Below are 22,771 nucleotides of genomic sequence, written 5' to 3'. Positions count from 1 at the left end.
CTTTTTCATCAAATGGTTCATACTGAATTGGGCAAGAGTTTGTTGTTGTGACTCTGAGGTTAGGCTTGTTGATCCCTCCTATCTTTGGTTGTGTCAGGCTTATGTTTGTAATAGCTTTAATTTTTGTTCAACTTGAAGTGTGGGAATCAAAGAAGTGATTATGCATCAAATGTTGCTTTAAAATAGGAGGCAGTTTGATGAGACTTATTTGCATGGGAGATCCCTTGAGATAGAAGATATATGAATGAAGTGTTTAGTTTTTATTTTATGATAAATTATCACCATATTTCACTGGGTTAGCAATTGGACAACTTTCTTCGCAAAGTAGTTTCACATGTTAAAAACACATGTAATTACATTACATTGAGTAGTGTGCCATATATTTTCTGCAAATAGGTCAGACCGCATATTTTCTGGTAGGCACTTCTTTCTCTCATTATTATCTGTGTTTATGCACATTTTCACCAGCATCCCATGAAATGCCTTATATTGTTTATGCATAATGTAATTACATTATATTGAGTAGTGTGCCATATATTTACTGCAAATAGGTCGGCCTGCATATTTTCTGATAGGCACCTCTTTCTCTCATTATCCGTGTTTAAGCACATTTTTCATATTGGAGCTAGTATTATCCTATTTTAATGTTGTTCACTCTTTGCACTTCCATTTTGGATACTGTTGTGTAAATTATGTACCTTTGTATGTTCATATTGCTGATGGTGTATTTATATGATTGTCCAAGGAGTCACCCCTTTTTAAAGAAATGAACAGATGTCAGAAGAAACTGAAATGCATAAATATTTAACTCCTTTTTGTATGTTTTTCTGTATCTTCCTCCAAAATTGCTTAGCAATATAAACATTATTCATAAACAGAGATGTGGGCTGGAACAGCCGCAACCTTTCTCCATCATAACTTATTTGCTGGACTGACAATTTAAGAGTTTCCAGCAGGTGATTGACCTGATCAAACCAATTCTTCTTTCCTCAAAATCAAACCCTAGAAATCAATAATAGGCTCACCAATGTTGAGATTTCGCTCCAATGCCCATGGTATGTCAAACAGCTTTGCTGTGATGAACTTGAAGATCTTGTTTACATTAATGTTGTAGGTTGCACTTGAAAAGAAGAGTGTTGCATTGAGGGCCTTGGCATATGCTCTTGCCTGTCATGATTAAGTTACCACCACAACATAAGATATTGAACTCAACTGTGAGAAAGCCTGAAGCTAGCACCAGATTGTTTAACTTGTTTGAGCGAAAAGAATAGAAGATTCAAGTTCACCATCAAAATCAACTCAAGGGTTTAATGTAATTGCCTATATATTTTAGATATTCCTATTGTTTAATTGCTCTATTTTTTGAAATTATTGTTGCACTATAGGTTCCTCTTTTTCTCAATGGTTGATCTTTTCATGTATATATGTACATTCACAGATCTTATCAACTCACAGTCTTACCTAGAATATAAAAATCTACACTATTATTGCCTCAAACAAGTTTGGTTTTTCAAGTTTTTGTAGTGTCTGCAGTTTATTGCCAAACACACATGAAGAACATGTAAACGTTACCTGACTTGAGATTGTCCATTGCAAATCTATAGGCAGCTGAATGAAATCGTCAAATTTGGTACCAATCAAAATTGGAATTGCAGTCTACAAAGAGGAAGAAGCCTATTAGACTTTGTTAAAAATACATATATGAACACAAGTGGAATTAGAATAAATACAATACCTGATTATATTTTCTTGCTTGTTGATACCAGTTTATGACACTGCAACCACATAAATCAATTAAACCCTCTTATAATTTAGAATAAAAAGATCACTTATCATATCAAAAGACAAATGATCACAAACCTCTGCAAGGTTCGGCGACTAGTTAGATCAAACATAAACAGAATTGCCACCGAGTCCTTGCAGGCATTAGGAAGATGATCCAAAGATTTTTCATCTCCTGCATATCCACCAACCAACTGTTAAGAAAATTGATCTTACAGCAGATCATTCTAATCTGCTAAAGAAATACAAATATTTGACACTAGCATTTGATCATATACCTGCTACTTCCCACATTGAGTATGAAATGCGCGCCCCGCTTACCAATAAAGTTTTATCCATCAAATTCAATCCTTCACTCTGCAAATCACCCTGTTCATTCTCATTTCCAATGCCCCCCACATATTTTTCCTTCAAACAAACAACTGTTATGTAAGTATCGTAAGTGTATATATATTCATAAAACTAAATTACACACAGTGATAATTTTTGTACCAGAAAACTGGTCTTTCCGGTTTCGCAATCACCCAGAAGACTGATCTTCAAAGCAACCAAATCTGAATCTAAATGGTGATGTTGGGAATGACAAACTGGCTTCACGTTGGGCTGCGGGGCTGCCGGAGTTGACGGCGAGGGTCGCACCGCATGTGGCAACATCCGATACTGAATGGGCTTTCCTACGGAACATATAATAATGTTATCCCAAAAACAGCCGATGCAACGTCTGAGAATCAAAACACTGCGATTAATTCTACGCTTAAAGTTGAAATGAACAATTTTTCTGGTAAACTGAGCCATAGTTTCTTCTTTTGTTAAAAAGATATTGATGGCCTCAAGAAAGTGGTGATTCTATATGGCCATGAAAATGGAAACTGAGCTTTGAGTCTATCTTATTTTCCAAAAATGGGTTTGCAACTATCTTCTCCTATCAACGTGACTACTTTAACGGGATCTTTGACAACATCCAACTTCATTAACACTCCACATTTCTTCCATTTTCTAACTTCACCCTGAATCTACGATTTTTTTAATTGAATTTCAAATCGTATCATTTTTCTTTTCATATTCTTCATTCCAACTATGCTTTTAAACTTCAAAATTTTACCGATTTCTGGATAACCTGATGTTCAAAACAAGGCAACTAATTACTCCATAATCAAAAGAATCATATTGTATCCGATAAATTCGCTTATTTTTATACATAGACATGTCAAAGGATCCTGTTGCAGACCCCCTTTTCTTTTGGCATGGCATGCAGGTTTTGCAAACTGTGTCGAGGGCCTTGGTTAAGGTTCATGGGTTTTTTTTGGCCCAAAGGACTATTTTCCACCCAAAGTATCTCCTTAGTTTTTCCCACCCCTTAACTTTGAAAATCTTATTTACCCACTCATGAGTAGTTAAAATTATCGAAACTCTAATCTCTTAAAATTTTATTTCTTTTTCCCCTCCAAACCCTAAAAACTAATCATTTCTCCTATACGCCAAGTTTTAAAAAATGACATTTCTCCCCCTAGGGTTTAGTTTTCAATTCCTGATGTCAAATTTGGTGTCATTACTAGCGACGAAGATTCTTTGACACATAACCATACTCTGACAGCCTCTCTCCCCTATTTTGGACGTCCGATCGATATTGAATGAAGTTGGGGAGACAAAGAGTTTCGTCAGGGAACTTCATCTCTTGACAAAGCTCTTCGTCAACCAATGTTTTAGAGAAGGGGAGAGAGACCGTTGGAGCATGGTGATGCATCAGAAAATCTTCGTTGCCAACGGTGACACCGAATTTGGCACCGAAAATTGTAAACTAAACCCTAAAAGGGAAATGTTATTTTTTTAAACTTGACCTAGAGGTAAACTTTTGGTTTTTAGGGTTTTTTTAGGAGGGGGGAAAAGAGATTGAATTTTAATTTATTTTTAATATAATAGATGAAAGGACAATTTTATCCTTAAAATTAACAGACTTAACCCTCCATGGGTGAGTGTTTGAGATTGTGGAAACTTGAAATAAAAGGATACTTTGAGGAGGAAATAGTGCTTTGGTTGTTCTTTGTGATACAATCTGTTGAAAAAATAATTAAAAAATATAATAAAATTATATATATCTATTTTAAATATATAAATAAATACACATTTGATGTGTGGTATTATGTGATTGAGTAATTTTAAATCAAAGATAAAAATTCATTTCATCATTTAATAACACGCAAAAGTATATATAGATTTATGTATTTACAATGGATACACGTATTATTACTAAAAAAATTACAATTTTACAAGCCGAAGCAATCCAAAAAACCCACCAATTAACGGAGCTTAGCATGGCACAACTCGTGAACATGACAGACAATGCTAGATTTGGCCCAACATAACCAACTAGTGTGTCTCATTATACCCATATAAATAGCAACCCCAATTTCTAGTAAGAGCAATCTCATAAGGATGAACAGAGAAAAAGAGTATTCATGATGTTGTTTCCATGTTTGCCATGCTCTTATTTCTTTAACTGATTTAATTGGAACAAATACCTTAAAATTCAAATCAAAACCATTTGATTCAGTTGAAAAATACAAATAACAAACAGAACAAGTTGGGACTTTGCCAACTAATAAATAATAAAATGTGGTTGCAAGAATCATGTTTGAAGGTAAAAATTTCCGTTTAAACAATGCAAAGTATTGTAGAACTAAAGAACTATACATATTGAAAAGCTCCATTACTTCAATGTTTTTAAGGACTACAAACATGATTGTGTAATACAAAATGGTTGATGACTAGAGAAGAATTTCTAACTCCTTTTGTTCTCTCTTTTTTTTATTGTTTTATTTTTTCCTACAAGCAATGTGAATACTACATTCAGCCTAGCTTTCTAAATTTTGGGTATGAAGATTAATGGAGCAAATGTATCAGAATAGATATTCTTGTATTTGACTGTAAAATAAACAATGAGAGGAGCACCGCAAGCAACCAACCCACTAAACTCTTGTTTGTCAACCTTATGCTAAGCCGGTGAATTGACATTGGAATGGCCCTCAGAGCTTTGGCCAGCACGTTGTTTGTTGTCACTACTCCTCTTCAGAAACTCCTTAACGTCTGCTTCTCTTCTATCCACAAAATTAAACCAATCCTTGAAGCTTGTTGAGTGCAGTGCACGTCTACGCCTGGCAGGTTCAATCTCCTCGACCTCAACAGTCTCCTCACTGTCTGGGCTAAACCTGCGATATTGACAACAGACCCTAAAGCAGAACATAATAAGAGCAAGGAAGCATGCAATGCCACAAATAAGGAACAATCCCCAGAAGCTCATCAGAGAAAGCTGTCCACTGGCTTCTGCATCGCCCAGTTGCATAGAGCACTGATTATATGTCAGCCATTTATTATGTATTTTTTGAAGATCACCGTTTTCTGAAAGTTGAAGAATGGCAGTTGACAAGTCAATTGCAAGAGGAGAGTCCCTTTGAAATGCCTGATGCAAGAAAATTGAACATACATGAGAAGTGGATCATATTGTAAAAGCTTGAGAATTTGAAATGTCTTTACTTACAAATCCCCATCCACTTTTTGTGAACTCCTGCCCTACTGTCCGGTATTCACAATTGGCTCGAGACAGGAAGGATTCAATGTAAGGAAGCTCATCAACAATTGCAGCAACCCCACCTCCTTTCGGTCCTAGCTTAAGGACAAGAGAATAATCTTCCATTCTTTTTAACTTAACAAGTCTTGATTCTGCTATGTTGAGTTCATCGATCAGATAGTTCCATGCAAATGACCCATCTTGGACTCCTATTGGTTCAGTACTAGAAATCAAGGTGTCAATCCCATCAATGCGTGATGTCAGCTGCTGCACAGTCAGGATCGAAGTCAAACTGGCTGTATAACTTGAATTGATAATCAACACAACATACAGCCATATGATCAGCACTAGCCGTCCCAAGGCGCTCACAGTGTTCTCCCCTGCATCAAGTCCAAGCAGCATGCATGTTGAACAGTATTTAATATGGATTTTCAACCATTAGATCACCAACTCAAAAGGATGATATCAAGTTTAGACAAGAAAGCACAATAGATCAGGCATGAACTACATACTGTGTGAGAAAAACATTGTTGAGAAGCTAAACCTGCAGGACAAGAAGCAATTTCAGTTAAACACTTACAAAGAGCAGAACAAACAAAGACAATGTCACTAAGAACATCAGGCTGGCAGAGATTTAGCAGGGCCAAGCAGAGGCATTCCACATATGTAAAATAGGTGTTGTTAATGCATTTGGTGCAGTGAATCTGTAAGAAAGATTGGCAAGACTATGCAATAGGCGTTGATATATTTTAATTGGAAGTTATAAAATTCAAAGGTTTTCTTCCATTATGGTTTACAAAGTTCAATATGGTGAAACTAGCATCTGATCACATGCTGAAGTTCTGTATATATAACAAGGAATTTTGGAGGCTCTCAGATAATTGCTTGATCCACTAGTAAGACATTCATTAGCACTAATTAAATCAGAGAGCTTTGAGTTAAAACACCAACCAGAAAATAGTTATAAGTTGGTGACTTGGAGGACCACGAAATTCCTGATTGAACCGATGCTCCAGGATCCACACTACTGCTCCCACGAAAAGAAAGAATGCACCAGTGACGCACCACATTTCAATGGTAAATGGCTTAAGAAAAGCCCAAGGGCTAGACTTAGCCTTTTGAACTGGAGCAACCACAACAAGACCTGATTCCATATAAGGCTGTGTAAAATCCACGATTTTTGTCCTATTTGTAACAATTGTGATGTCTCCAACAGCAGCATCATAGTTCTGAAGAAGGAAAAAAAGCAAATTAAGATAATTACCAAAACTTAATCAAATACTATGGATAAGCCCAAATGATACATACATATATACACAACACGCATACACTGACACACCTACTGGACTGTAAGCCAATGGCTGCCCCAACAAACTATCACATAACCTAGTTCAAGTACTCCTACAAAGATTATATACTGATGTCCTACATATGTGCACATATATTAATCAAAGCTAATTTTCTATCCTCCTTCATTCAGAATTGAGCTATCCATAATTAAGTACTGCAATTGAAATCAAAAGTATGAAGCGGGATACTCACATTTTGGGCAACCTGATTCACAAGATCATTGTATTCAGGGTTCCTCCTACCATCTCCATACAATATATAGGTGTGTGGAACAGGATAAGGGAGCAAGTTTACAGCAGCTTCAAAGACATCAATACAGTATCCTTTCACCCCAGGGGGGTGATTATCTTTAGACAAAAATTCTTTAAAACTTACTCGGTTGGGCACAGCAATACGTAGTGGCCTCCCATTGTTAGGGAATACCCATCCCCGAGGTGTTGTCGCAACTTCACCAGGCCATATCACACTGTAAAGATGTTGATTACCAGTAGAAGTATTGGGAGGCTTTGTATACAAGATTTCTGGAGCAACAATTGAGAGACCAGAATAATTTGACCAATAACCAATTCTGCGCGTACCGGTTCCACCAACATTAAGAACATCATATGCTGGATGAACTAAATTCTTATCTGGACCAAATCTAATCTCACCACTTAGACCTGTGAAATTAGTCCTCAACAAAGTTTGGAGATATTTTTGCCCTCCATTAAAAATGCGTAGGGATGATAAGTTCACCCTGCTTCCACTTGTGTCATGCAATCTTGGGTCATCAGTGAAAGATATGTTTCCACCTTCATTTAAGAAGGTATCAAGAGCACGGGCAGCTAACCAGACAGAATCATAAGCATAGATTGCATAAGAATTAAAACCTGCCGGACCACGCTCTTTGTAATTGAGATTGTTCCACCTTGACATGAATCTCTTTTTAAGATCAGTATCTGGGGTGTGATGGCGAACAGCAACAACACCTTGTAAGAGGTTCATTTGGTCAACGTCAACTGGTTCTGTTGAATCTAAAAGAGAAGGAAGCCAATCTGTGGTGACCCAAACATAGCCACTGCCCATCATGCCAAGACTCTTAGCAACAGAAAATATTGCCAAGCCAGAATCTGGATTGGCATGTACAACAAAAACCCGAGATTCCATCAGATTTGCACTAACTAACAAGTCATTAATTGTGCTTATGGAAGCTCCAGGAGTGAAGGCAGCCTTGTAAGATATCTTGGCACGCCTCTTTGCCAGGGCATCACCCAGTGCAGAAATCCCACTTCTTCCATAATCATCATCTACAAAGATGGCAATCACATCCCTCCATCCATAATAATCAATTAAATCAGCAACTGCATACATCTGATAAAGGTCACTGTGTGTAGTGCGGAGGAAATATGGGTACTGCAATGAAGAGAGAGTAGGATCTGTTGCTGCAAATGATAGAAGTGGTACATTGAGTTCATTGACAACATGGGAGATCACATGGGCTACTCCAGATGATTGTGGACCAATTACAGCAACCACTTCATTTTCCATCAGCTGCAAAGCTACATCATAAGGACACTCCCATCAAAATTCTCATCTTTCTAATCTTTTTAAAGAGGGATATTGAAGCAAAACAGAGTTACTTCACTAGTAATGGTACCTAATTCTTTGCATATTTAAGATTCCAGTTTATAAAGTTGATGGTAGTCATAGATAGTTGCGCTGTTTAGAAGATTGCACCATGTAGATACAAAATACTAGGGCGTTATCAACTTGGATGATGATGCTAATTAAATGGTTCCATTATAGTTAGAAACATCAACCTTTCTAATTCATTTTGATACTTAGACTATCTATAACTATAAAGCCAGATCATCACCCATTTTCTCAGGCAAAGAAGTAATTAATAAGTACACATACGATGTCAGTAAAGCAGGAAACATAAAAAGATGACTAATGAAAAAACCATTATAATTTATGTGACTTATCATTCAATCTCCATAGGACAGTCTGCTTCATTCAAAACATGTGATCAAATATCAACTCTATTTGGTACAACAAACAACAAATGCAAAATAGTAAAGAAGTACAATCACACTCAGAAACCAAAATTCGTAAAGGCAGATTAATATGTATCACTACATAAATGCTCGAAGTCAATGGACATTGGAATCCAGAAATTCAATCCATAAACAAGATTTCTTCTATTAACAGAAAAATTCAAAGAGGTGAAATTTAACTCTAGTACCAGTTCTGCTTGTTCAAGTAAGAATTGTCGAATTTTTTAGGCTACAAGTGTGGAGATACTGATGTATATTTTTTTATTAGATTTGGGACTTTACCGGTGGTTGGTTGAGTGCGTTGCCGCTTGGATCAAGTTACACTGTTAGGCAAGTTAGACTATTAGGCCCAGATCATTTTAGGTTGTTTTGAATCTATAAGTGTAAAGATCGAAATTTATTTTATACAAAATCAATTGAGTTTTGTTAAAGTCAAATCTCCTACGCTTATATATAATTATATTATTTTTATTATATATAAGACTTTAATCTCCAACAAGAATGATGTTGGTTTTCAAATTCCTAAAACTTAAATGAATGCCTAACTCAGTTTCCTCTTAATAAATTGGGGCGGTGAGTTTAGGAATTACCTTCCACGGTTCCAAGAAATCCGCTGCAATTTGTGTCATGCATAATTATGGTCAATTTTGTCCCAGGAAGAATACTCGGATCAGAATTAACATCATCAACTGCAGCCACAATTGCAGGCGACGCAGCCCTCCCAATAACTGAATCAGCAGTAAATAAAGCTCCAATGCTCACAGACCTATGATTTGAAGAAGAATTTTCATCTTTTCTTGCTCCCTCTGTGACTTCCATAAGCACCCACATACAAAAAAGCAACAACAACAGGCTTCTAGTCATTTCTTTATCGCGAAGCCCGGAATCGAAAATACTCCCTGCCTATGAAAGTCGGCAATTAATTGATTAATTCTTCCACTGCAATTACAATAAGTTCAAGAGCACCTGCCAACAAAGATAAACAGTTTAAGAAAATCCCATATTCGCATAGCCCTACTCTACTAATACAAAAATGATGTAGAAAGCACTCAAATGCAAACAGAAAACATAGACACTTCAATTAACTTATACAAACAAAAATCTTGGGACCCAAAATCCAAGCTTGACCGACTTAAAACAGAAATTATACCTACCACGTGAGGAAACTGCAAAAATAATAAATTAAAAGAACAAGTTGGAGAAAGAAAAAAAAGAAATTTACAGCAAATCCAACAGGCCTGAAATAGGAACTCAAAACTTAACGTATAACGATATGACTAAAGAAGCTGCATGGTGAAGTGGGCATGAAGATTTTTGCCTGAATAAGCAGAGACAGACACAGGTATGAACAGTTGAGCCCAATATATACAAGCTTAAAAGCCGGAACAAATCACTAGACGATCACATTCCAACCACAAGCAAAGAGACCTCGAAAGCTACAAACAGTCTTCGAAGCTCAAGTAAGGAATCAATCCCCCTCACGTTCATGTCGCTTTGTTTAATTTCTTTGTATTATAATTAAATTGTTGAACTTTCCAAAGGGGGTATTAATTATCAGTTGGATTTTAGCATAAGATATGAACATAACGATGCACATCACCATGGCTCAAGAATCTTCTTGAATGATGGATGATGGGTCATGCATGGATCGTATATGTGCAACATTGAATGGCGGCAGCAAATTTGCAGGAAAACAATAACAATAATGTAACGTGGGGACAATATCTTAAGTGTGAAACGGGTGAATCAGCTGTCTTTATTAAAAATTAGTAAGTGCGGGCCAATGTGTCAGGATTTTAATCTGTTCAATCCAATCCGAACATTTTGTAAAAAATAATTTTATTGATATAAGATACCCAAGAAAATAATAAAATATTTGGATAAAAAAAAATTGTCTTAAAGAATAAAGAATGAATTTTACCACTATATATATATATATAAAATTTACATAACAATTTAAGCCAAGATATTACGCAAATATAATTAATTACAATCATAACATAATTAACAACTAGCAGATTATTTTTGATAATTGTATTTGGGGAAATAGACAATTAGATGATTATTTCAGATCATTGTATTCTATGAAATAACCATTCAATACTTCCTCTTAAATTCAACTATAAAACCTAAAAATTAAGGCAAAAGGACAATTGGATCATTGATTTGGCCATGACAATGATGGGATAATATCGAACAACTATGAGAGACATTGGGATGATGATAATAGACGCTCGAACCATGTCAGGGAGACAAATCGTACGAAAGAAGGGGAGATGATTCATGCAAAAGATGGGGAGATGTCGGCTAAGATCTGTCACCCTCCTAGTGACAAATAAAAGATTGGTGGTCTGGAAGAAGGGAGAGAGATAGTTGGACAATGTCAATTGTTAGAAAGGGAGATGTTTTGTTGAAAAATCAAAACCCTATAGGAAAAAATGAATTTTTTAAAACTTAATTCTGGAGAGAAATTATTAATTTTCAAACTAAAGAAGAAAATTATATAAATTTTTAGAGTTTAGAAATAAAATAACTATTTTATCTTTGTCTCTAATAAAAATTAGTATATGTGTGGGTTTTTAAATTTTTTATCTATTATGAATGTATTTTTGAGATTACTTAAAATAAAAAAAGTCTTTTGGCCAACCAATAAATATATGGACCCACCTATTTGACCAATCCCTGTGATATCTTTATTTAGACTCTTTTCTCTATATCATCATAAGAAAAGATAATATTCTGGTCTAACTGATGTACTTCATAGTGTCTGGTTGAATCAATTATCAACAAACAACATTAAATAAAAGATTGTGGAAATCAACACTTGGTGACAAGTCATATATATCTTCTATCATTCAATACTTATATTGGAATGATATTTGCCCGTCAAACTAATGGAAAGTGTGGCTCTTCTATGTAAAGTCAAGTCGGGTTTGGAAAGCAAAGCTCCTTGAGACCCACATTTATATCATGACTAACAACACAGTGGGAATGGTTTGAAAATATAAAAAAATAGTATCAACTCGCCATAGGCTTGACCAAAATGTAGTAAGATACCAAGAAATTTCATGAACATGCATGTGGACAGATTGATTAGATCAGATAATGACATCACAAACAACAGCTGTTGCTTACACAGCTCCAGGAATCAGAATCTGAGTATTCCATGACTCTGGGAATTTATTCCTTCCACAAAATAATTTGGGCTAGCCGCTTAAGGATTTTAACTTGTTTTTTTATGCCGTGAAAGCTGCATGATTTTGTCTCTCTCGTTTCTCATACCATCACATAAACATCTGAGAGACTAGTAAACTTTTGCCGTCAACATGAAGTTACTTACTGTAGGATTTGATACCCTTATCATCGAGCATTCGAAAAGAGGATTGAGCCCGCGATTAAACAAAATCGATCGAATATTAAAATTTTTAAATAAAAAATTAAGATGCAAATCTTTATTATAAAATTTTGATTTATTTAATATAATAATTATGAATATAATTAATTTTATAATTAAATAATTTTAAATTAAAACTAAAGTAAACAGTGTTTGCACTGGAAGAGATAGAACAGAATATTTGGAATGGTTGTGACATGGAAAGTAAGCACAAGTTGGTGAATTATTGCTTTTTGACTGTTAAAGAATCTGAGATGGTTTGTTCGCAATAGTAAGATTGGTATTGGCCATACCTTTACAAAAGCTTCCATGACAAAAAGAAATATCTGGGCAAGATCTGAAGTATCATAAAATAGTCACTCACGTTCCCCTCGTTCACCAGAAAAATTAAACAAAGACTTGGTGGCTCCTCGTTTATAGGATGACACCGGGGAGGGGCAAAAAGGAAAGTTTAATATTTGTCTTATGATTGTATTATCTTTAATTTATTTTTATTATAGGAATAAAAATAATTTTATACCTTCTTCTGATAAAAGAAAAAACTCATTCCCACCTCTTCCTCGTCTCTATAAGAAAAAAAAAATCTCATTTTCAAACTTGTAAAGAAAATTTTTTTTATATTTTTTAACATAATATAAATATATTAAATAACAAAATTAATTAAAATTAAAACTAATATACTATTTTAAATATCACAAATATAATATATTAACTACTTTAATAAGATATAGTAATATTTCAAGTAAATAAATTAATATAAAGAGACAAAGACAAGAGCAGGTTGGGGATTGGGGTGGGGTGATGAAGGGATATATATATCCTCGTCCTTGATTATGAGAATTTTTTTCGTTGTCGTCGTCGTCCCTTTCTCTGTTTTTATTGGGGAATTTTCTCCTATTAAAGTAGGAAAGGGTCAAAACCCCTTAAAATTGAGTCAAAATTATTATCTCTAATCGTATACATATATTTTTTTATTATATATATAAATAAATTATATAAATTAAAATAATAATTTATGATTATTTTTTTTCTTATTTTAAAATTATCTAATAAGATATTATTATCTTTGTTTGTATAAATAAATTTGTATAATTTATTTATATATATAATTTTATTTTTTTATGTGTATATATACTCATACCTTAATCCAAGTATTCTCAGTGTATAAAGAAATTACAAATATTTGGAAAATTCCAATGGATGTAAGGTAATTTATGTATTTGGAGTTTTAAATTTCTGGCAATGGCCCATAATTAAAAAAAAGTAAAATTCAGAAAAGAAAAAATGACAAGACGTTTAATTGGGTAACCCTGTTTTTCGATATTTGGTTTGCTTGTAGACGGGAGATTCTCATTAGCGTAGCGTAAACCCGTGATTTACCTGATCCTATGCATGGCCTTTTGCTTCTTTCTTGTACTCACCATCAAGCCACTTCAAACAATAGAATTCCCATGATCCACTCTTCTTATAATTTCATTGCCGGACAACACATTTTACATATTTTTATTATAATTAGTAAAAACATAAATTAACCACTTTTAATTCATATTTTAAATATATTATTTTAAATTTTTTAATCCAAAACGTATTAAACGTATTTTTTATTTGTTTCTCGTATTAAACGGATAATTTTATTATTGTTTATGTTTTATGTTTTATGTTTTTTATAATATTATGATAATTATCATAATATTATAATTATATAAAATAAAAAACTCAATTTTTTTGTTGTCTAAATCTCTAACCTCTTCCGATAATTTTTTGTAATAATTGAATCTTAATTATATATTATGTTATATTAAGTTTAATAATCAATTAGATACTTTATATTAAATTGTTAACTAGAAGATCTATTAAAAGTACTAAAATTATAATTGATATTATTATATTTTTAAAAATATATTATTAATTATGTACCGTATTAAATTTGTATATATACGTTTCGTATCTTTTTTTGTATCTGAATTTCATGACTTTTTTTGTAAACGTATATTTTATCATTTATCGTATTATACTCATACAATTCTCATATTGTTTTTTCTCATTTCCATATTTACCAACTAAAATTTTGATGATGACGTTATAAACTATATGTTTTTATTTACCAAATTGACGACTCACTTTTTATTATTAATTTTTTTGTAAACTAGGTTTAATATAGGAAGTTGATGAGTATTTAATAAATACCTGTGTAAAACACATATCATACTGTTTGTCATTTTTAAAATAGAATTTATCCATATATTATGAGTAATATTATTGTATTATTTTCACGTATTATCGATAATATGTTGTAGTAATTTTGTATATATATTTTATATTTTTTTCGTATCCATATAACTATATTTTTATAAACGTATTTTATATTCTTGTGTTTACTAATAAGGGTTTATTATAGTAATAATGAGATTTTAAATATATTCATCATAATTATTAAAATTATTTGTTTTATGAAAATAAAATATTGTTGTTTATATTTTGTATCAATTAAAACTAATATTTTAATTTGGTAATTGAAATTATAGAAAAAGGAGTAAATAAAAAAATTGAATCAAAGTTCGGAAGAAATTATAAAAATAAAATAGATATATTTAATATGAGCCTAAAATTCAGAAACTGGTGAAGTTGAAATGAGTAGACAGGATGGCCCATAAATTAATTGTAAGGCAAAACATTTTAAAAGAAAAAGATAAAACAATAAATTCCAACTTTTTGATTGATGACGATATAAATTACAGAGTGGGCATAATTGTCCAAACATATTTTCATGGTAGGCATTAAGCATCCGTAAGTCTTAAGAGAATAGCAAACTCAGTAGTTGGCCATGTCGAGCCAAATTTGGTATGATCTTTCATGCTCATAGGCTATGTCGTGTCAAGATCTACGATATCAAATTGATTCGTAAGTATCACTGGACCCAAGACATGACCCAAACCCTCTATAATCGTATTTTTGTGGGTTATAAAAAAGTCAATTTGTATGTTTTTATGGTTTGGTCCACTAAATTATATAATTTATATTTTTTAAATTTTTAATTATTTATTATTTTTATCTGTATCATATTATACTAGCTTCCAACCTAACCCAAGACCCCTAACATAATTTATATGGTCTGGTTGCCTAAGAAAACCCGTAATTTTGCAAACCATAACCCCATAAACCATGCCACAAATAAAAAGGTATAGGTCAGGCCGTGGATCTACCCTCTTGAAATGACTACTTGGCAGTATAAATTTTATTTCAAATAAATTAAAATTTTTTCATACAAAACTATGAATTTTTAGATTAAAAGTATTATATTATCTCTAATTAATTTTACATTTTTTTAGTTATTGTATTATCTCTGATTACCATTATTATTAATTTACCCAGAACATACCAATCAAAGTACTGTCTTCTTAAATTCAATCAAATCACATTAGGAAAAATGGGATTTAACAGTAAGAATGGTAGCTAAACTGCAATCTAACTGTCATAAAGTGTTGGAACAACCAAGCCTTTACATTAAAAATTTTAATGTTTTATCAGTTTTATTTGTAAAACCTAAACCCTAAATGATTGTGGAATTTAATCCGCACTTTGGGTTGCATTATTTGAAGTAGAGATTTTAAGGCTTTTGACACTGTCAAAGCACTCCCCAGAAGTATCCTATGATTCGAATGCTAATTTGAGCAGAGAAAATATGTTCAAATTTAATTTTACAAATATTCATCAGCAGAACTGTTATTTACAATTTGATATGCTTCATGAGTTCCAATCAGTAGCCAATAAGAATACTACACAAGTCTTAATTCTAAGTATTTGGATTCAAATTCACTTCAAATGGATGCAGCTTCTTGTTGGTTTGTTGAGTTGACATGGGTTGGAGGATTCTCGCAATGAGTGAACATTTTTTTGATAGCTTCTTCCTTCTCATCAATGAAGTCAAAAAAGTTGAAAATTAGCTGAGAACAACTCACACTTGATGAAGTTGAGGTTGAAGATGAAGAAGAAGAAGAAGAAGAGAGCTTCTGCTGTTTCTTGTAACGCACAAACTGTCGAATCACTCTTTGCAGAAACACAAGAAGAGCACTGAGGGTGATGATGACACATAAAATGTAAAGACCCCAGAAGCTTTTCAAGTGGAGCTGGTGAGGCTCTGAGTTTTGTCTCCTTCCTTCTGGGCAACCCTGTTTACAAAACCATCTCTCATGAATCCTCTGAAGCTCTCCATTCTCGGAAAGCTTTAAAATTGCAGTAGAAATATCCACAGCAAGAGGAGAACCTCTTTGAAAGGCCTAATTAATTGCAGTAATCAACAAAAGCAATGAGAAATAAATAAGTCTTAAACTTAATATGCATGCTTTCACTTGTAAAAAGCTATAAGCTACTTACAAATCCCCATCCACTTTTGGTAAAAGGTTGCCCAATAATCCCAAAATCAGTTTGCCGTTTCAGAAACAACTCCACATATGGAACCTCATCCACTATAGCTGCTACCCCACCATTATTTGGACCTTGCCTGAGAGCAGTTTCGTAAGCTTCTGGAGAGCCCAGAGAGATGAGTCTTGACCTTGGTATGTGAAGACTTTCTGACAGATAGTTATAAGCAAATGAACCCACTTGGTACCCAATGGGCCAATCATTGGAAATTAAGCTGTCAATTCCCTTGATGGGGGTTGAAAGTTGCTGAACTGTCAGGATCGAACTCAAGCTTGCTGTGTAACTTGAAGTTATCACCATCAATAAGAAAAGCCATACCACCATTACCATCCGTCCCAGTGGACTTACAGTAGCTTCTTCTGTGGGTTAACAAGAAAATGAAAATATTGTCAGAGTAGCATGGATCAAAACATTGCCACAATTTAGGACCATAACCAGAGCAGTGATTATAACAGAAAAAGAACTATTGCCTTTATTCTTAACATTTGATAGAGCAATGAATGAAATATTACTTTTATGGTAACAGGAAGTAATTGACAGCAAACTATTAGTCTGAAAACCACATTAACTTGGAAAATTTCGAAAGCAGGCTTCATATATTAGGCCTGATGCACATCTCAAGTAACACAAAAGAAAGTGACGGAAAAAGAAAATGGAGAAACAAGTAATAATTAACTATTGTATACTGGGAGAAGGCATATTTCTACTCACGGTTCGTCTTAAATAGTGTTGAGAAACTGAACCTGAAACATGGAAGGATTGAACGGAGTTAGAGATTAACTGTCTTGTGCATAAATTGGTTTCATCTAATTTGCAACGAAACTGTCTGCTGAGAAGACTTACATAAACATTGTGACAATTTGCCTTCTAGGAGGACCACGAAAATCATCATTGACTCGATGCTCAAGAATCCAAACAACCACAGCAATCATCACAAAAGCAGCTGCAGTGACACACCACATCTCAACTGTAAATGGTTTTAGAAACACCCAAGTGCTAGACTTTATATTGTTAATTGGAGCCACAATGACAAGACCAGTAGAAACATAAGGCTGAGAAAAATCCACAATTCTCGTTCGATTTGTCACAATAGAAATGTCCCCAACAGCTACATCAAACACCTGAAACCACAGTTTTATAGAAAACACAATATGTGTCCATCAAAGTTCATCACAAGAAATCTGCCCTTTGTAAATATCTGACAGAAAATGATCATCACACAACTCATATCAATGGCAAAAATGCAATCTATATCTGGAAAAAAATTAGGCCGGAAAAATCCAAGTATGGTGATATGAGGCTTTCAGAATGTTTTTCATGTACTACTAGACTATTCTTGCTTAATAAGCTTCATTAAATTCTTGTTTTCTTTTGATTTTGATAATTAAATAAACCAATGTGATCTACTTACATTGTTTGCTACCATTTGCACAAGCTTATCATAACTGGGATTGGATAGCCCATCCCCATGAGGCACAAATATGTAAGGCACATTATATGGGACTAATTTCCTTGCTTCAAGGAATATGTCGATGCAGTAACCTCGGATTTGATGGCTAGTGTGTTCTTCTGTAACAAAATCAACAAAACTAGCTCTTCTTGGCACTCCAATTCTCAAAGGTCTTTCCTCATCAGTAATCACCCAACCTCGCGGCTTTTCAGTCTTTCCACCAGGCCAAGTAACTTTCTGAAGCTTTTGATGCAATTGGGATTGATTTTTCTTTTGTGCAATAAGACTTTCAGGGGGTAAAATTGATAAACCAAAATCATTATGCCAGAATCCAACTCTTTCAATTTCCATCTTGTCAATATTTATGATCTCATAACCATAATTAACAATGTTCCGTTCTTGATTGAACTTAAATTGACCTGTTAAACCAGTGAAGTTTGTCTGCAACAAGTTCCTGAGTAGAAGAGGCCCCCCATCAAATACTTTGAGCTCATCAAGATGTAGCCCAGTAGCTTTGATATCAAGTAAGTCCTTGTTGACAGAAAAGGTGATGTTTTTTTCATCTAAGAACTTATCAATGGCACGCGCAACTGCCCAGACTGTATCATAAGCATACAGTCCATATGTATTCAACCCAGAACTTACCAAGCCTTTCTGCTCCATAGCTCTCCACCGTGATAGAAAGGCCTTCTTATGGGTGGACTCTAGAGTATGTTGACGAAGCCCTACTACCCCTTCGAGATTACTAAGTGTGGTTCCATTCAGTGGAGAGAATGAATCTAAAGTGGCAGAAAACCAATCTGTTGCAAGCCAAACATAGTTGCTGGTCATCATATTAAGTTTTTGGGCCATAGCAAAGATTCTCAATCTGGGGTCAGGATTAACATGAACAACATAAACTCGAGGACCAAACAGCTTGGATTTATGGAGTAAATCTATGATGTCATTCTGATCAAACTGAATATGTAAAGGCAATTTGTATGAAATTTTAGCCATCTTCTCCAATGCATCATCTAAAGCAGCTATGCCATTCCTCCCATAATCATCATCTAAATAGATGGAAATAACTTTTTTCCACCCATAAAAATCAACAAGATCTGCTATTGCAGCCATTTGGAAGTAGTCACTTTGAGTGCTTCGGATAAAGTAAGGGAATTGCTGAGAAGATAAAGTTGGATCAGTAGCAGCATATGAAATCATAGGTACCTTGAGACCATTGGCAACTTCAGATATCATATGAGCTATTGAGGAGGACTGTGGACCAATGATGGTCACCACCTCTTCCTCAACCAGTTGAAAAGCTGTCAAAAGAAAAGATAGAAGCAGTTTTTAAGGGATTCAATTCTTGAGTATAAATTATCAATTGTCACCCAGGAAGAAATAAAAATTAATAATAATCCTAAAACCATCAGAAATATAATTGATATCAACACTACAGTCAAAACAGGAAAAAAAAAAAAAACCTATAAAAGTAAATTCAAGCAAGAAAATTTGAAGGCACCTTCAACGGAACCCTGGAAGACACTGCAACTGGCGTCTTTCCTGGTCAACTTCAACTTAGTCCCGTTGAGAATAACTGGGTCAGCATTAACGTCGGAGACCGCAAGTTCCATGGTTAACTTTGCAGCTCTGCCAATGACTGAATCAAAGGTGAAAATTGCACCAATGTTCACAACAGCAGGTCTCTGGCAATACGCAGAATCATAAAGAACTACCCATACAAAGATAAAAACTGGCAAAGCCACCAAATATTTCATTGTTGGATGGTATCAAACCAACCCAATAACACAAATTTGCTCCCTGAGCTAAAGTGACAATTAAACCGGGGTCAGCAGTACATTTTACTTGTACCCAGATAATTTTCGAAGAAGAGGCATACAGAGGATAGGACAGAGGATCGAGTTCTACCCTGAATGGAAAATAGAAGGGTGCCTGACTATTCTGTCGATTGACCAGTGAACTGCCCACTATGCCGTAAAGACAGAATTTTAGTCACAGACTCACAGGAAAGCTGAAAAATTGATTCCCACAACTTGCAACTTGAGAAACAAAAAACATGATTACCAAAGCTTGAACAGCGGATTGATGAAACGCGGTTGGCTAGAATAATTATTGCGGAGAAAACATGTACCCGTCCAAGAGGGGTAAGATAAGAATATACGTAATCCTGAATTCGGACTTGTGAAAATCAAGTTTCAGTAGTAGAAACTCAACATCACGACTATGAAACATGAAGATTCCCAGAAAAATATTAATTATTGTGCCAAAGCCATCGTAGAGCGAGGGGCACCCAGAAAAAAATCACATTGACAGTTTGACACAAATTTGACCCAACAACCAGACTGGGGTTCCAAGTTTGACGTGATGATCTTAAATGTATACATCCAATACAAACGATAGAAAAGACCAGACACTTAGATAATACCGAGTAAAAACTGTACAATGAAGGTGACGCGCGAGGCTTGGAATCTAGTGGCATAAAGTCGTTGCCAGAGATAATGTATTAACTACCATTATCTCATGGTGCAAATTTTGAGGGATGGGCACATCAATGTGATGCCTGAAGAGCAATTATTACAGCTGGAGCCTGGGGCCGTAAGATTTACAAAACTTCAAAGAGGTAAGTATAAGTTCTAGAAATTAGTTCCTTCATCATGATTCCCTTTTCGTTCAGGTTTATCTCTCTGACTGCAAGAGTTTGTGACTGGAGTCTCCTGGCAATTCCTGCTAAGATTGACATTGTGATTAGACTTGCGAAATGACCCAAAAGGCTATTTTCGAGTAAAAAAAATTTTTTTATCTTAAATTTTTATTTTAAAAATTTTATTTATTTACTTCTCAGTAATTAAAATTAATAAAATTTTAATTTCGTAAAATTTTATTTTACTTTTTTAAACTTTAAAAATTAATTATTTTCCTTATTAATTAAATTTAAAAAAATAATATTTCTCTCCTTAAAGTTTAGTTTTCAAACTTCAATATCATTATCAGTAACCTCTCTCTCATAAAATTTGTTCTCTCTTTGATGATTTCTCTCCTTTTAATTGAAAGTTCGATTGACATAGAATGAAGCTAAAAAACGAAACACTTTATCAAGAAGATGAAGGTCTTTGTCTTTCCAGACAAGATCTTTGTTGGCTAGCTGTTCAGAGAATGGGAGAGAGACTGCCGAAACATGTTGATGTGTCAAGGAATTTTCGTCGCCTACAATGGTGTCTGATTTGGCGTCGGGAACTAAAAACTAAACTGTATGGGGGGGGGGGGATGTTATTTTTTTTAAACTTGGTCTTGAGGATAAATTTTTATTTTTTACGGTTTTTTTAAGAGAGAATAAGATTAAATTTTAATTTATTTTTAATATTACAGATGAAAAAATGATTTTATCATTAAAACTAACAAATTTATTTTTATAGATAAATGTTTGAGACTTTCATAATTAAAGAATAAAAACTTAAAACAAGAGGATATTTTGGATGAAAAATAGTCCTTTGGCCGTCTGTAAAAACAAAAGTTGGGTGGAAAACGCATTAAAGCTGATGTTTTGGAACAAGTAAACATGCTGAAGAATATTTTCATTTGATAAATTGGAATAAAGGATATATATATATATATATATATATATATATATATATATATATATATGTGTGTGTGTGTGTGTGTGTGTGTGTGTGTGTGTGTGGCTGAAAGCAGACGGAATAAAGCATCTGGTATACTTGTCCAAAAAAACTTGCTTTTTAAAGACCTTTAATGGGAATTTTTGAGTGTCTTGATTCCCACTGACACCATAAAAAATCTTAAATAAAGGTAAATAGATGTGATACATGAAATGAAAGGTTAACTATTTATACATGGAAAAATTGAGGACAGTTTATACCCCATATCAACAGATGATGTTGAATTTTTTTAAACAAAACAAATGCTTTCACCTATCAATTCTACACCTAAAGGTTAGAATTAGGATATGGAAAATTGGGCAGGCTTAGGATCGTAGCATCAAGGCCTAATGTTGCTGGGTAATTGTGTTTTGGCCGAAGGGCCATTTACCACCCAAAGTATGCTAATATCTCAAAGTTTTTTCTGTTAATGTTTAAAATCTCATTTACTTATTTATAAACGGTTAAAATTAACATTTTAAAGGGTAAAATCGTTATTTTATCTATAATATTAAAAATAAATTAAAAATTTATCTCTTTTTTAAATTAACGTTGCTGGAAAACTTTTCGTCTTTTCTGGCCAGATCTTGGTCGATCGATGCTCTAGAGGAGGCAAGGGAGACCGTCAGAGTATGGTGATGCCTTTGAAAAGCTTTGTATTCGACGATGGAGCCGGATTTAGTATCGGAGATTGAAAACTAAACCCTAGAAAGGAAATGCTATTTTTCAAAACTTGAGCTAGGAGAAAATGGTTAGTTTTCAAGGGTTAGAAGGTAAAAATAAGATAAAAATTTTAGGGGTTAGGGTTTCGTTAATTTTAACCGTTTATGATTGGGTAAACAGGATTTTCAAAATTAATAGGAACTTTAAAAGATTAGCATACTTTGGTGGGACATAGTCCTTAGGCCTTGTGTTTTCTAGGCCTGCGATCCATCATCAAGACCAAATTTGTTAGCATTCATGGGGCTCAGGGAGTCCTGGCCACGGCTGGTTTGGCTTGTAAACTGGATCAGAGCTGATTTATGTAAAATTGAAATTGGAGCTAAAACGGGTCTGAACCGAAACTAGAACCAAATTCTCACAGTTTGGTTTAAGTTTTTCTTTTTTTAAATCTTCGGT

The 22,771-nt window shown here is 34.0% G+C and overlaps 3 protein-coding genes across 8 annotated transcripts; all 3 read right to left on the bottom strand.

Moving 5' to 3' along the window:
- Positions 1 to 713: 713 nt before the first annotated feature.
- LOC123195973 (septum-promoting GTP-binding protein 1-like) lies at positions 714 to 2,943 on the bottom strand. Its single transcript, XM_044609851.1, has 6 exons — positions 2,275 to 2,943; positions 2,061 to 2,190; positions 1,861 to 1,957; positions 1,736 to 1,775; positions 1,573 to 1,656; positions 714 to 1,167 (listed from the first exon to the last, which is right to left on the bottom strand). The coding sequence occupies exons 1-6, from the start codon at positions 2,575 to 2,577 to the stop codon at positions 1,003 to 1,005; spliced, it is 819 nt and encodes a 272-aa protein (XP_044465786.1). The 5' UTR covers positions 2,578 to 2,943; the 3' UTR covers positions 714 to 1,002.
- Positions 2,944 to 4,449: 1,506 nt separating this feature from the next.
- Positions 4,450 to 10,404, bottom strand: LOC123196765 (glutamate receptor 3.4-like). Of its 5 annotated transcripts, none has more exons than XM_044610881.1 (7): positions 9,956 to 10,404; positions 9,324 to 9,699; positions 6,890 to 8,235; positions 6,299 to 6,576; positions 5,860 to 5,891; positions 5,318 to 5,727; positions 4,450 to 5,239 (listed from the first exon to the last, which is right to left on the bottom strand). In XM_044610881.1, exons 2-7 carry the CDS (start codon positions 9,595 to 9,597, stop codon positions 4,775 to 4,777), a joined length of 2,805 nt encoding a protein of 934 aa, XP_044466816.1. In that variant the 5' UTR covers positions 9,598 to 9,699; positions 9,956 to 10,404; the 3' UTR covers positions 4,450 to 4,774. The 5 variants fall into 5 exon arrangements, with proteins under 5 accessions (XP_044466816.1, XP_044466815.1, XP_044466818.1 ...); XM_044610880.1 differs by having other exon boundaries at positions 10,052 to 10,404; XM_044610883.1 differs by having other exon boundaries at positions 9,997 to 10,015.
- Positions 10,405 to 15,808: 5,404 nt separating this feature from the next.
- On the bottom strand, positions 15,809 to 20,347 carry LOC123196680 (glutamate receptor 3.7). 2 transcript variants are annotated; one of them, XM_044610749.1, is made up of 6 exons: positions 19,501 to 20,347; positions 17,961 to 19,300; positions 17,393 to 17,670; positions 17,261 to 17,292; positions 16,502 to 16,908; positions 15,809 to 16,296 (listed from the first exon to the last, which is right to left on the bottom strand). In XM_044610749.1, exons 1-6 carry the CDS (start codon positions 19,754 to 19,756, stop codon positions 15,946 to 15,948), a joined length of 2,664 nt encoding a protein of 887 aa, XP_044466684.1. In that variant the 5' UTR covers positions 19,757 to 20,347; the 3' UTR covers positions 15,809 to 15,945. The 2 variants fall into 2 exon arrangements, with proteins under 2 accessions (XP_044466684.1, XP_044466683.1); XM_044610748.1 differs by having other exon boundaries at positions 15,809 to 16,404; positions 19,501 to 20,341.
- Positions 20,348 to 22,771: the final 2,424 nt, after the last annotated feature.

The sequence above is a fragment of the Mangifera indica genome, chromosome 14, assembly GCF_011075055.1.
Source record: "Mangifera indica cultivar Alphonso chromosome 14, CATAS_Mindica_2.1, whole genome shotgun sequence".
In the NCBI taxonomy this organism is placed as follows: domain Eukaryota; kingdom Viridiplantae; phylum Streptophyta; class Magnoliopsida; order Sapindales; family Anacardiaceae; genus Mangifera; species Mangifera indica.
Note: the sequence above shows the minus strand (reverse complement) of the source record. Positions and strands in the feature narration are given on the sequence as shown.

Coding starts and splice junctions, on each gene's coding strand:
- LOC123196765 (XM_044610881.1), bottom strand. CDS start 9,597: ATGACTAGAAGCCTGTTGTTGTTGCTTTTTTGTATGTGGGTGCTTATG. Junction 5,892..6,298: donor CAACTTATAACTATTTTCTG/GTTGGTGTTTTA, acceptor CTTGTCCTGCAG/GTTTAGCTTCTCAACAATGT. Junction 5,240..5,317: donor CAAAAAGTGGATGGGGATTT/GTAAGTAAAGAC, acceptor TTCTTGCATCAG/GCATTTCAAAGGGACTCTCC.
- LOC123196680 (XM_044610748.1), bottom strand. CDS start 19,756: ATGAAATATTTGGTGGCTTTGCCAGTTTTTATCTTTGTATGGGTAGTT. Junction 19,301..19,500: donor CTTCCAGGGTTCCGTTGAAG/GTGCCTTCAAAT, acceptor TTCTTTTGACAG/CTTTTCAACTGGTTGAGGAA. Junction 16,405..16,501: donor CCAAAAGTGGATGGGGATTT/GTAAGTAGCTTA, acceptor GCAATTAATTAG/GCCTTTCAAAGAGGTTCTCC.
- LOC123195973 (XM_044609851.1), bottom strand. CDS start 2,577: ATGGCTCAGTTTACCAGAAAAATTGTTCATTTCAACTTTAAGCGTAGA. Junction 1,776..1,860: donor AGTCGCCGAACCTTGCAGAG/GTTTGTGATCAT, acceptor ATGTGGTTGCAG/TGTCATAAACTGGTATCAAC. Junction 1,168..1,572: donor AATGGACAATCTCAAGTCAG/GTAACGTTTACA, acceptor TAATCATGACAG/GCAAGAGCATATGCCAAGGC.